Genomic DNA, 14,735 nt, shown 5'->3' with positions numbered 1-14,735 from the left:
ATGGCTTGTTCAATTTCTATTTCTGATATGGGATTATTTAGGTATTCTATTTCTTCTGCTGTTAATCTAGGCAATTTATATTTTTGTAAATATTCATCCATATCTCCTAGATTGTTATATTTCTTGCCATATAATTGGGGAAAACAGTTTTTAATGATTGCCTTAATTTCCCCTTCATCAGAGGTGAGGCCTCCCTTTTCATCTTTGATACTGTCAATTTGGTTTTCTTCTTTCCTTTTTTTTTATTAGATTGACCAGTACTTTGTCTATTTTATCTGTTTTTTCAAAATACCAGCTTCTAGTCTTAATTATTAATTCAGTAGTTCTTTTACTTTCGATTTTATTAATTTCTCCCTTGATTTTTAGTATTTTTAATTTAGTTTTCATCTGGGGATTTTTAATTTGCTTGCTTTCTAGTTTTTTGAGTTGCATGCCCAATTCATTAATCTCTGCCCTCCTTAATTTGTTAATATATGCACTCCAGGATATAAATTTCCCCCTGAGTACTGCCTTGGCTGCTTCCCACAGAGTTTGGTAGGATGTCTCATCATTGTCATTCTCTTCAATGAAATTGTTGATTGTTTCTATGGTTTCTTCTTTGACTAATTGGTTTTGGAGAACCATATTGTTTAATTTCCAATTGGTTTTTGATTTGCCTGTCCATGTGCCCTTACTAATTATTTTTATTGCATTATGGTCTGAGAAGGTTACATTTATTTTATCTTCTCTTTTCCATTTGTTTGCCATGATTCTATGCCCTATTACATGGTCGATCTTTGTGAATGTTCCATGTGCAGCTGAAAAGGTGTATTCCTTTTTGTCCCTATTTATTTTTCTCCACATGTCAATTAAATATAATTTTTCTAGGACTTCATTCACCTCTGTTACCTCTTATTTATTTTTCGGTTTGATTTATCTAGATCTGAAAGAGGAATATTTAGATCTCCCACTATTATGGTTTTACTATCTTATTTCCTTCTTGAGCTCTGCCATATTCTCCTTTATGAATTTGGGTGCTATGCCACTTGGTGCATACATATTGAACCCTGTTATTTCCTCATTGTTTATACTGCCTTTAATCAGGATGTAATGACCTTCCCTGTCTTTTTTAATCATCTATTTTTACTTTGGCTTTGTAGGAAATCATGGTCGCCACTCCTGCCTTTTTTTTTCTCATTTGATGCCCCAAAGATTTTGCTCAACCCTTAACCTTAAACTTGTGTATGCCCCCCTGCCTCATATGTGTTTCTTGTAGACAACATATGGTAGGATTTTGGTTTCTAATCCACTCTGTTGTTTTCTTCCGTTTTATGAGCGAGTTCTTCCCATTCACATTCAGAGTTATAATTATCAGTTGTGCATTCGCTGACATTTTTGTATCTTCCCCTAGTTCTACCCGTTCTTCTTAAACTATTTCCTTTTAGTCCAGTGGTTTGCTTTAAGCCAGTAACCCTTATTCCCTCTCTTGATTAACTTCCCTTTCTATCCCCTCCCTTATTATTCCCCTATTTTTATTTTTAAAGGCCTAATGAATTCTCTCCCCCTTCTTCTCCCCTCCCTTTTTTGACCTCCCCACTCCACTGCTCCCCTTGGTTTATCCCTTCTGACTTTCTCAGTAGGGTTAGATAGAGTTTTATATCCCAATGAATAATATAGCTAGTCTTCCCTCTCGGGGTTAATTAGACTGAGAGTAAGGTTAAATATTACCTCTTAATGCTCTCTTCCTCTCCTTCTTATAGTAGTATTTGTCCCCTCCCTCATGCCCTCTTTGTGTGTAATAGAATATCCTATTTTTCTTATTCACTGAAGTTTCTTTTGGTGTCCCCTACTATTCACCCTCCTCTTTCCCACCCTTCATGTCATCTTAGACCATTTAGTATTACACTCTCTCCCTATGAATTATTCTTCTGATTACTATAATAGTGAATACTATAATAGTGAATAGAGTTCACTACAGAGAATTATACATAACATTTCTCTACATAGGAATACAGATAATTAGATCTCACTGAGGCCCTTAAAAAGCCAAATTTAAAAATTATAAGTTTTCTTTGTTTCCCCTCTGTATCTTATGTACCTTTTCACGTTTCTCTTGATTTTTGTGGTTGGATATCAGACTTTCCATTTAGTCCTGGTCTTTTCTGTGCAAATACTTGGAAATCTTCAATTTTGTTGAATGCCCATACTTTCCCCTGGAAGTATATAGTCTGTTTTGGTGGGTAGTTGATCCGAGGTTGAAGGCCCAGCTCTCTTGCCTTTCTGAATATCATATTCCAAGCCTTGAGGTCTTTTAGTGTGGAGGCTGCCAGATCCTGTGTGATCCTGATTGGTGCTCCTCGATATTTGAAATATCTCTTTCTGGCTTCTTGTAAGATTTTTTTTTTTTTTTTTTTTTTTTTTTTACTTGGAAGCTCTTGAATTTAGCTATTAGATTCCTGGGCATTGTCTTTTCTGGGTCTAGTGTAGAGGGTGATCTATGGATCCTTTCAATGTCTATATTGCCCTCTTGTTGTACAACTTTAGGGCAATTTTGCTGAATAATTTTTTTTAGTATGGAGTCCAAATTTCTATTAATTTCTGCTTTTTCAGGAAGACTAATGATTTTCAGATTGTCTCTTCTAGACCGGTTTTCTTGTTCTGTCACTTTCTCATTAAGATATTTCATGTTTCCTTCTATTTTATCAGTCTTTTGACTTTGTTTTATTTGTTCTTGCTATCTTGAGAGATCATTAGCTTCTAATTGCTCAATTCTAGCCTTTAGGGACTGGTTTTCGGTTATAATCTTTTGGTTTTCAGCTATAATCTTTTAGTTTTCCTTTTCAATCTGGTCATTTCTGGTGTTGAATTTGCTTATCTGTTCATTTGATTTCTGAGCCTCACTTTCCAGTTGTGAAATTCTGCCTTTCAAACTGTTATTTTCTTGCCAGATCTCTTCCATCTTTCTCATCATCTCAGATTTGCACTCTTCAATAACTTGTGAGCAGTTTTCATTTTTTTGGGAAGGTTTGGATATGATTACTTTTTTGTTCTCCTCTGCTGTTTGCTCTGTAGTCTGTATTTTCTCTGTGTAAAAGTTGTCAAGTGTTACTGATTTCTTCTTGATGATCTTTCTCTTCTGGGGTTCCTGATTTTGGCTTGCCATTGTTGTTAGCCCAGCCCCTTCTCAGCTTTATCCTCATACTCAGGGTCTGTCTGTGCTTTCTAGGCTCCTGAGGTCTCAGGTGTCTTTGTTCTCGGGGTCAAGCCTCCTGGTGGTGCTCCCGGTCTGCCCCTCTGCCTGAGGCTCCTTCGGCAGTCTCAGGGTGCTGCTTCCACAGCCGTGCTCCCATCTGCACAGGGTCCCCACTGGAGGTCCAAGCCTGCACTCAAGATCTTTGTCCACGCCTAAGTCAATGCCTTCACCCGGTCCAGCTCTCAGGGTCTGTATTCAAAGTTTGTGAGCGTTCTTTAGCCTCTTGGGGTCCTATGTCTTGCTGCTCTCAGGAACAGGGCCTGGAGGTGCCAATGACTTAATGGGTGCCGCAAACCTGCTTTAAGTCTTGTGTGCTGGCCTTGGCACTGTACGTGGTGTGGGGGGCGGGGAAGGGTGTTGCTCAGCTCGCGTTTTAGTGAGAGCTGTTTCACCCCTTTATAGAGTGGAAATGCCCTGATTCCACGTACCTTCAATGCTGCGCCCTGTTGTGGGGTCCCTTCATTCGTCTGGATTTGTTTTTATATCCCCCTGAGGAGTCCTATATGCTTTGGTTAGGAGATCAACCAGCTTCTTTTTACTCTGCCGCCATCTTAACCTGGAACCCAAAGGATGACTTTATAAAGAACAGGTGACTGGAGTTTTGCTGAACCTAGTCAGGGCTGATGATCCTTTCAAGATCAGAGGGAAGATGTCTGCTGTCTGTCTTAGGCCAGTTGAAATCACTCTGATTACACTTGTAAGATAACAAGTTTATTAATAAAAAGGTTGTTTGGGGAAAGGTAAGGTATGTGAGCTGAGGATTTCCCTAATCTTAATGAAAACTGTCTTATTTCCACCAAATGACTTTTCACAAAGTTGCTTCTTTCCTCAGAAAAGTTGAGGCTATACTAACTACTCTCTCTGCCTCAAATTTCTCATCTATTCTAACTGCCCATGCTAAGCCCACAATGATAAAGTCTTTGTGAAGAAAAACAGTTAGCTTTGAAGTCAGAATAGATGCCAGCTATGACAAAGTCACTCTGGTGAGCTAAGGCTCAACAAAGCAACTGAGCAGTTAACTCCCAGATGCTGATAATTCTTGTTTGAGGTTTCTTCCGATGTTACAGTAGAGTATTATTAGTGGTGGCTTATTTCTCAAGTTAATTTATATAAGGTATAATGTGGTAGAAATATTAGACATTTACAAGGAATAATATGAAGGAATGTTATGATCTATATGTATACAAAAGAGAGAAGTAAAATTTATTTTGATTTTTCATATCTTGAATTCGAATACTTAAAGAAAAGTCTATTTAATAATTAATTCATTTAAACTCACAAGTATTAAGTACTTACTGTACTTCATGTATAGTGCTAGACACTAGTGCAGTGATTCCCAAAGTGGGTGCTTCCACCCCCTGGTGAGTGCTGAAGTGATCCAAGGGAGCGGTTATGGCCACAGGTGCATTTATCTTTCCTATTAATTGCTATTTAAATTTTTAAAAAAATTAATTTCTAGGGGGCTAAGTAATATTTTTTCTGGAAATGGGGAGGTAGACCAAAAAAGTTTGGGAACCAATGTACTAGAGAAACAAAGAGCCTTATCCTGGGATGAGGAAGTGGGAAAGGAGAGTAGTGGCAGCAGAAAAATGGGGTTTGGGATTGGAGAAACAGTAATATGTGGGAGAATTAGGAATACCTCTATACAATGCACACTAGACATTATGGAATAAATTATAACAGTTATAGTTCATCTGGCCCTGATACAGCATTTAATTTTCAGCAAATATGAAACAGAAAGAATTTATTTTTCTCTAAAATCTGTCCCTCATCTCCCATTTCTATAAAAGGCTTAACACTATCCTTCCAAACATTAAGGTTCATGACCTTGGAATTGTTCTTGATCATTCATTCTCCTTCTTTAGCCAACATCAATAATCAATCATCACTCTACACTCATTTATTAATATTTTATTCTTTGCTAGACACTCAACTATATGTTAGGGATTTTGTCTTTGAATCCCTTGGGTTTTGTACACAGATGATGTATTATAAATTTTTCTTGAATTGAAAAGGCTGCCATGCTGACAGGCTGAATTTATTGCTGACTTCATCTGATAGTAATATTTTGTTAAAGTAAACATGAGAGAAGGGAATGATGACACACAATGGCATAGAAAATTCTATTGTCAGCATTCCATATGATAAAAAAATGTTTGGAATACATTTTACTTAGTTCAATAAACTTTACTTAAATATTTGTTTGGTATTTGAATGGACAAAACTCTTTTTCCATTATCCTGTACTTCTTTCTTCCTTAACAGTAATTGCTGAACAGTGATCATCTTCTCAGGCTATTACTGTGCAGGAATTAATCATTTAAATCAGGGACATAGAACTAGAAGAACAAGGAAAAATAAGTCATAAGATCATAAGCTCTGCTTTAGTGATGAAAGAATCCTTTAGGGCTATGAAATCCAACTTTTTCTCTTCTGTACTGTAAATAAAATTAATGTAGAATGATAAAATTAAAAATATCATGGTTTCAAAGGGTTTATTGAAAACCATTTAGGAAAATTAAGCCACGTGCCTGTTGAGTCATTTTAAAAGGACCCACCATTTACCTGCTCCTCCTACTGCTCCATGATCACAAAAAAAAAGAGGAAATACCAATTCAGTCCTCAGTCTTTATACTTTTCTCTACATTACTATGCTTCCTGTATATGTGACTATACAAGAGGAATCATGGGAAATGTAGTTTGAAAGAGATCTAAATGTCCACAGGAAGTTTAGACCTGGGACCTCAAAATTAGTTCAAGGACTCCCAAATTTCCAGTATCACAGTAGCTGAGAAAAAGTTAAGTTACTTAAATAGGGTCACATAGTAAGTGTAGAGTTTGGTATTCTCATTTGGCTGATGAACCTGAAACCAGAATTGTATTTTAGCCAAAATTCAGCAAGTATCACAAATCTAGTAAAGACTAGAAAGTACCCCCTAAGACCTTAGCATCATAACAATGTTAGAAGAAATTATGTCAGTGCTAATGACTACAAAAGCATGAAAGAGGCCAAAGGTTAATATTACTTTGGAAGTCAAATCAGAAATATTAATATAATTTGAAATGTGTTCAAATTGGAAAGATATTAAAAATGGTAACTTTTCTCTCTGTATTGTAGTTTCACGCAATAGGTAAGATTCAGATGTTTTCAGATTTGCTATTTTCATTTTGTAGTTTTAATTATGTAGTTATATATTTAAATAAATACTATTAACTTTTAATTTCAGTATTTTTCACATTTGATTTGCCTTCAAATATATGCTTTAAAAATACTTGTTTCTTGGTTCCATGTGAGTTTTTATTATATTAGAGGCTTAAAGTTAAAGTTAACTTATTTTTTTAAAACACTTATTCTCTATGCCAAGCACTATAATAAACGTGGAGGGTACAAATAAATAAAGTGAGAGTCCCTGATCTCAAGGCATTCATATTCTAATTGGCAGCTATAACACACATAAGAGTTCAGCTGCAGGGAGGCTACTAAAATAGTCCACTTACCAGCCCAGGAGAAAATGGGAAGCAGTTTTTTCCAGAGCTAAGTCATATTTATTTATTCATTTGTTTGTTTGCTTGTTTGTTTATTTATGTGCTATATTTTATTTAAAAATTTTTAATTTCCTGAAATAAAAACATTTTCATTCATAAACAGAAACTAAAAAGTTGATTGTGTATGATTCTTCACCTCATACCCCTTGCTTTCAAAATTGCCATATATGTGTTTACTTCTGAACTTATTTTTCTTCTGTGTATTTTTAAAAAATGTTTAATGTTTTATTAGAGGTTAGGTGAGGCTGTCACTACTTGCTTAACCCTGCATCAATTCACACAGATCAGTCTAGGTTTCTGTGAAACTGACTTCTTCATAATTTCTTGTATCCCAGGAGTATTCACATTTAATACTTAAAATTTACCCCTCAGTTGTTGGGTTACTCCTAAGTTTCTAGTTCTTTGCTAGCAGAAAAAGAGCTGGTATAAGTATTTTTGAACATGAGAGTTTTTTTTCCTCTTTCTTTGCTTTTCAGAATGGCTGGACCAAGTTACAACTTTACCAGCAATCCATTAATGAGTCTTTCTTTCCCTAGACCCTCTAGCATTTGTTATTTTTCTTTTATCACCAACTTTGCTGATTTGATGGGTCTGAAGTAGAACTCTAAAGTTGCTTTAATTTGTATTTATCTAAATATTATTGATTTGTAAAATTTTAAAATATAACTTTTAATTTTGTATTTATTTTGCATTTACTTAGTTGTGTATATGTTGCTTCCCTCTAGTAGAATGTTGGATTTTAAGAATAAGACTTTATTCATTTTTGTCTTTGCATTTCTAGCACCTAGCTTCTCAGGTCTTAAAAATTATTTGTTGGATTGAAATGAATTGGTTAAATATACTATATTTAAAGAACTTTAATGAGGGGAAACATGCCATCCTTTCCACTCCTGGATAGGTCTAAATGTTAGAAAGATTTTCCTTAAGTTTTTCCCACATTTGACTCTTTGCAACTTGCCTGCATTGATGCTAGTTCTTATCTTTTTGGGGTCCAATAGAATGCTAATCTCTCTTTCACAAACTTGAAGGAAAGTGTCAAATTTTACCTTTTCACTTCTCAGGCCATTCTAGAACCCAAATGTATGACTTCACATTTATCATGTGTCATTTTTCACTCATTTAGGTTGAATCTACACAGAGCATGATAAGGATTTTGGGACTTTCTGCTACGTTACCTAACTACCTCGATGTTGCTACTTTTTTGCATGTCAATCCCTATATTGGACTTTTCTACTTTGATGGCCGTTTTAGGCCAGTACCTCTTGGACAGACATTTTTGGGAATTAAGACAACAAATAAGGTAAATATTTGCTGTGAGGAATTTAATTTTTAAAACTATATTTGGGAACAGATTTCTTCAACACAAAGATTCAAAACCTTAAAATTATTTTATGTGAGTTAGTGAACCTTACTTTTCCCAATTGCTGTCATTACTACTTTATAGGAAGCATCCCAAAAAACTATTATTTTGCTTTTACATGACTCCTAATAGTAGTTCTACACCTAGACATTCTAACTTTTGCCACTGTCTTAATACTGATTTTCACAAGTCATTCCTAAGAGTACTCATATAGTATCATTAATAAATTTGACATATTTAGGAAGAAGATTCATATAACTTATTGATATCTGTGGCTTAAGGAATTTGTGATTAATCACCAATATATCACTGAAGTATATTTGGAAGGAGGCAGAGTCAAGATGACTGAATAAGAGGAACCAATGGAGCCTCTCTCCTCACTGTCCCTACTTCACAACAGTCTAGAAAATGAAGCAGACCAAATTATCATTAGGAAAAAAAATAGAAATGGGAAAAGGGGGAGGGAGTAGAAAAATGAAAAACATCTCACGTAAATGGGATGCTTAAGGAGGAAGTTTGCAACAAAGAGGGATAAGGGGGGAGGGGAACCTTTGAACTACATTTTCATTAGAACTGGCTAAAGAAGGAAAGACTACATATACAAATATACAATTAGATGCAGAAATATATCTTACTCAATAGAGCTTAGGTAAGAAAAGTTTTAGAGGAAAAGGAGACATTAGAAGCAAAAGCATATTTTTAAAAAGGAATTAGAGAAAAAAGGTAAAGGAAAGTATAAAACAAAATCACAGCGAAAGTATACAGTTAGCATTTTTAACTGTGAATTTTGAATAAGATGAACTTGCTCAAAAGAAGAGTATGAATTGGTAGAATGGATTAGAAACTAGAATCCAACAATATGCCATTTTTAAGAAATAAACTTGAAACAAAAGGATATACGCAGAATTAAAATAAGAGACTAAAGCAGAGTCTATTATGTTTCAGGGGAAGTAAAATGGCAGGGGTAACAATTATAATCTTATGGCGGAAGAAAAAATAGATATCATTAAAGTAGATAAACAAGAAAACTATTTTACTAAAAAGAACTATAGTCAGTGATTTAATTCCATTACTAAACATAGATGCCTCAAATAGCATATCATCTTAAATCTTACAGGAAAAGTTAAATGAATTACAGGAGGACATGGGCAGCAAGACCATAACAATTTATCCCTCTCTGAGCTAGATAAATCTAACAAAAAAATAAGCAAGAAATAAGTTAAGGATTTGACTAAACTTTGAGAAAATTAAAATATTACATATTGCTGTAGAATATTGAATAGGAACAGAAGGGAATATAGTTATTTTATTCCTGTGATTTATATGTCACTTTCATAAAAATTAATTATGTATCTTAAGGCAAAAAACCATCAAAAACAATTGCAGAAAATGATATTAAACTTGTTTTACTGACCCTAATGCAGTAAATGTTATATTTGATAAAGAACCTCTGAAGCAAAGATTAAGAAATACTTGGAGGGGCAATTAGGTGGCTCAAAGGATGAAAGCCAGCCCTAGAGATGGAAGGTCCTGGATTCAAATATGATCTGACACTTCCTGTGTGAGCCTGGGCAAGTCACTTAACCTTAATTGCCTAGCTTTTAGTTCTCTTCTGCCTTGGAACCTGTACTGAGTCTTGATTCTAAAACAGAAAATAAAGGTTTAAAAATTTTAATGTGGAAAATAAAATAATCCTAAGGAATAAGTGGATCAAAGAACAAACCATAGAAATAATCAGTAATATAATTACATGATAATTATGCCAGTTTGACATCATACTAAAATTTGTGGGATTCAGTCACCATAGTACTTATGGAAAATTTATATCTTGTAAATGCTTTTATCATTAAAAAAGTAAAAGAGCAGATCTATGAATTGATTAGTCTTGCAACTAAATTTGTAAACTAAATTGATCATGTAACAAACAAAAGCTAGAAAACCAACAAATTAAAACTTCCTAATTAAATGCCAAAATAGAAATGCTGAAAATCAAGTAATAAAATTGAAATTGGGAAAAAAATTGAACTAATAAATTAGGAACTAATTAGCTAAATTTATTATTATTATTTAAATAAAAATACATTTAGACTATCTTTTCCTCACCTTTAAGTTACAATATAATTACTCATTATGATATCTCATTGAAGTAAGGAGGTAACCTTGAATTCTCAAGAGACTGTTAGCATTGAATGAACTTGACAATAGGTCCTATAAAACTGTAAGATTTCTGTTAGAAATCTAGTGTCTGTCTGTCTGTTATTCAAGGACCAACCAACCTAAATGAAAAAAGACCTCATTATTAAGTTGTTCATAGGGTTATACAATTTTCACCCATAGTAACTATGGAAGATTTGCTTAGGTAATTTATAATAGTTCAGGCAATATTGATGTTAGTGAAATTACAACTACTTCACATAGAGTTACTCAAAATAGTCTGACAACGTATTGCTTATTATAGGTCAATGACATCTATTCTCATTAAATATCTAGGAAATATTTTATATATTACATATTTTATACAAATAAATATTTTGATGTATCAAGATTTTTTTTAACAGGCCCTATTCATGTGTTACAATTTTGTTTTTATTATTAATTTGCTTATCTTTCTTACTGAGTGCCTAATACTGTGCTGCAAGCATCTCTTACGATACCCAACACATAATTAGTGATAATTAGTGATTAATTAATCCTTTCTTACATGTTGTTTCTTTTTCTTTTTTTTTTTAAAGCCCTTACCTTCTGTCTTGGAGCCAAATTGGCTCCAAGGCAGAAGTGGTAATGGTAGGCAATGGGGGTCAAGTGACTTGCCCAGGGTCACACAGCTGGGAAGTGTCTGAGGCCAGATTTGAACCTAGGACATCCCATCTCTAGGTCTGACTCTCAATCCACTGAGCTACCCAGCTGCCCCCTACATGTTGTTTCTTAATTTCTAGTAAGATTCCAGGCAAACAACTCAAGCCTGATTGGACTTATTATAAATTCTAAATCTGTGGAGTCAAAATTAATGAGACTTTACTGCAGATGAAGTTTTTAAGGCAAGCCAACAAAAATATGTCCTCATATTATATTGACATAATAATAGGTTTTATTTCATGCTTACTAAAAGAAACTTACATAGAAGGGCTTTTAAAAAACAAAACAAAAAAGCTATGTTGACTATAATGCATTACAATGTGGTCTTTGATTAACTGTGTTTTTTTACTTGTAACTAGAATATAAAAAATTTATTTAGGATAAAAAATTACTCTTCTTACATTAATTATTTACTCAATCTGTAGTGCAGAACCAAAAGGTATCTTAGAACTATAGGGAGTGTAGTATAGAGAGAGGGGGTCATATAGTTTTTTCAAGCTTTGGCTGAGTTCTAAAGCAGTTAGGAGTTTGGAATCTTGAGGGAAAAAGAGAGTTGGTTTGAGTCTCCGGTGGAGAGAGGTTGTCTAACCAACTGAGCTGCTTCCTTACCTATCTGTACAATTGAAATTTAGCCTAGCTTTGATATATTTATTTAAGAAACTGTTATTTTGGATAAACCCTTTATATCTTCCTTCCCAATATTATTTCCTACCTTCCCTCCCTTACCTTATATGTCTGTGAAGTTAATAAGGAGAGTAATTAGAGAGGAGTTCAAATCTGTGAAGGGTTAATTGTTATTTGACAGTATTAGATATAAAGAAATTAGTCAGTCATCATTTATTCCCTTTAGATAGCAATAGCATCTTGTAAGCTCGAGTTAAGGCAGGTCCTTACTCAGACTTCATCTCTGCCTCCCTTCCCCCACCTTAAGTTCCTGAGACAACTGTTAGGGCTTTCCTCAATCCACTTTCCTGACAAATCATCCTTCAAAGATAATAAACTCTTTTGTGTTTCAACAGACCTATTAGTATAATTTGTCTGTTAGTTATTAAGAGAGGGAAGAAGAGGGAAAGAACCAACATACTTTGGGCTTGAAGGAAAGCCGGGGTATCCATCTTGGAGGAAGGTGTAACTTCAAAACAAGTCATTTCCTGTGAAATTAACTAAACCCTGTTGTCTATTTCCCTCAGCCTGTGTATGAGTCTAAGTCCCAGTCTGTAAAGCCTACTGTTTTGTCTGTTTAGTTTAATTTCTCCTCTCCCTGAAGATCTCTGTTTACCTTCTGTGTTATACTTCTGACTTCAGTCCTATTTTATCCTGAATCTCCTTAATCCCAGCCTACCTGTAACCTAGATTACTCACTTAGCAAGTCTCTGACAACCTCCTTCCAAAATTCCCTTATCCCACACACCTTTCCTCAAATTATCCCCATTACAGGAGCCATTTTATGTCTATACAAAAAAGGGTGGTTTTTACCATATGGTAGTTATTAAGATGTGCATATTTTAACCTTCACTAATTGTTTCAAGTTCCTTTCAATAGTATTTGATCTTGCCTTAACTCAATCATGTCAATATTTATTATATTACTTAGTTTATTTCCAGTATATCATTAAGCAGAGACAAAGATCAATTTCTTACCTTTGCAATAGGCTTCTTATTTTTAAGTAAATGTAGACCATTTTAATAGAAAGCTGTAGGATAATTCATTATTTGGGATATTCATCTATTTTTTGAACTTTAATTTTTTTAAATCTCATTACATAAAAGGGTAAAACATGTTAGTCGAATTAGATCGATTTTTTTAAAATTAGTAACCAATAGAATTAGTTTCATAAGATATAGTTATAAAGTTGATGATCTTCTGATTACTATTATTTGTGAATCATGGTGTTAACCACACATAAATTAAAATTTTTGTTTTTTTTAACCCTTCCATCTTAGAATCCGTACTATGTATTGGGTCTAAGGTAGAAGACCAGTAAGAGGTAGGCAAGGGGAATGGGAGATGGATTAAGTGACTTGCTCAGGATCACACAGCTAGAAAGAAGTGTCTGAGATTACATTTTAACCCAAGACCTCCTTTCTCTAGGCCTGGCCCTCAATGCACACTGAGCCACCTAGCTGTCTCCCAAATTAAGAACATTTATAATTTTTTAAATCTTTTCATAATGAAAATTAATACATTTTAGAAATCAGTGCATATGATTGTGAGCTTAAGAATCAATTTTTTAAAAACCAGTTGTAATATACATTTTTTTTTCTCCATGGAGATTTCTTTGCTCTTTCTTTTCATATCTTTATTGTTTTTCTTGTTGTTCAGTTGTTCAGTAATGTCTGATCCTTCATGACCCTATGGACCATACTGTCCATGCAGTTTTCTTGGCATATTGGAATGCTTTGCCATTCCTTTTCCAATGTATTAAGGCAAACAGAGGTTAAGTGAAGTTCCCAGGATCAAATAGCTAAGTAAATGTCTAAGACTGTATTTGAATGTGTCTTCTTGACTCCAGGCCCAATAATAAATCCACTTAGCTACCAAGCTGCCTTTATAGAATTCTTTGTATGTAGTCTATTACTATAAATCTGATATCCCTTAAAACTTCATATTTGGTACCACTTTTACATCAGAATATTAATCATCTGAACATCTGGTATGTAAATATACATAAAAGGAATTTTGTATTTATATGTGTGATATAAGATATATTCTCCAGAATCACTGGTATAAACATGAATTGAAGCCTGAAGAAAAGTGAAAATGTTTAAAAGTTCTTTCACTATAATCTTTGATTTTTGAATTGAAAAACCTGTTATTATAAATTCTTAATAATTGGTCAGAACATCAGTAACCAAGATACAATAAGGGCTTTCAAGTTATATGATTCCTAAGCAAATACCTAAGTCATCTGATAATACAGTGATAGTTGATATTACCTTCCTCATAAGGGGAGTTCCATAAAAATTTGCTTAATTAAACTAATTTGGGATGAACATTTTATTAAAAAATAAGAGGTTTGGGCGTCTTTAAACAAATTTCTAGTCACCACACATGGGTAATTATTTGACCTTTATCTTTTTTTCAGTTTCCTCATCATTAATGGGGCAAATAAATTCAGTTTTCAGATTACATTATTAGAGATTGCGCTTTTATAAAGGAATGCAAAAGTACACTTTCTGAGATGCCTTTTTTGTCTGGACTTGATATTTTCTTAGTCTTCTAAGCATGACTAATTTTTTATAATACACTCAGAATTATATGAAAAAAATTGTTAGGGCCAGAAGCAAGGTACATTTTCAATTTTGATTTATAGTAGATTATAATTATGAAAAAGAAGGGTAGGATAGAATAGTTCATTAACTTTAAATAGTATTTGACTTTTATTAGAGCAAATAGAAGAATTAAAAGTAAGAAAATATAAAAACACCCTTTTCCCTTAAATAGTTCAAAGGGAGTTTAGCTTAATAGATGAAGAGCTGGCCTCAAAAGTTCAAAAAACCTTATTTAAGTTATATGTCAAACACTTAACTTGCTCTTTGACCCTGGGCCAAGTGACTTAATGTACTAGAATTATTTACAATATGATTTCTGTATTGGTGGAGAAAGTATCAAAGTATCATAGGACATCACCAAAAAACCCAATCAAACAAATAAATTCAGTGGGATGTTATAAAAAGATAATGTTTGTGAGGAGCTTAGAGTTTCGGACAGTATTAGTGCTGCTTAAGCTATTTTTATTTGT

General features: G+C 33.8%; 1 protein-coding gene across 1 annotated transcript in view; it reads left to right on the top strand.

The window, feature by feature from the left end:
• Window positions 1-14,735, top strand: part of ASCC3 (activating signal cointegrator 1 complex subunit 3) — a 357,810-nt gene that overhangs the window by 81,162 nt on the left and 261,913 nt on the right. The window contains exon 10 of the mRNA XM_044675397.1: window positions 7,901-8,077. Coding sequence (XP_044531332.1) covers window positions 7,901-8,077 — 177 coding nt within the window. The remainder of the gene's footprint in view (window positions 1-7,900; window positions 8,078-14,735) is intronic.

The sequence above is a fragment of the Gracilinanus agilis genome, chromosome 4 (assembly GCF_016433145.1).
Source record: "Gracilinanus agilis isolate LMUSP501 chromosome 4, AgileGrace, whole genome shotgun sequence".
NCBI lineage: Eukaryota > Metazoa > Chordata > Mammalia > Didelphimorphia > Didelphidae > Gracilinanus > Gracilinanus agilis.
This window is presented reverse-complemented; position numbering and strand designations above follow the sequence as displayed.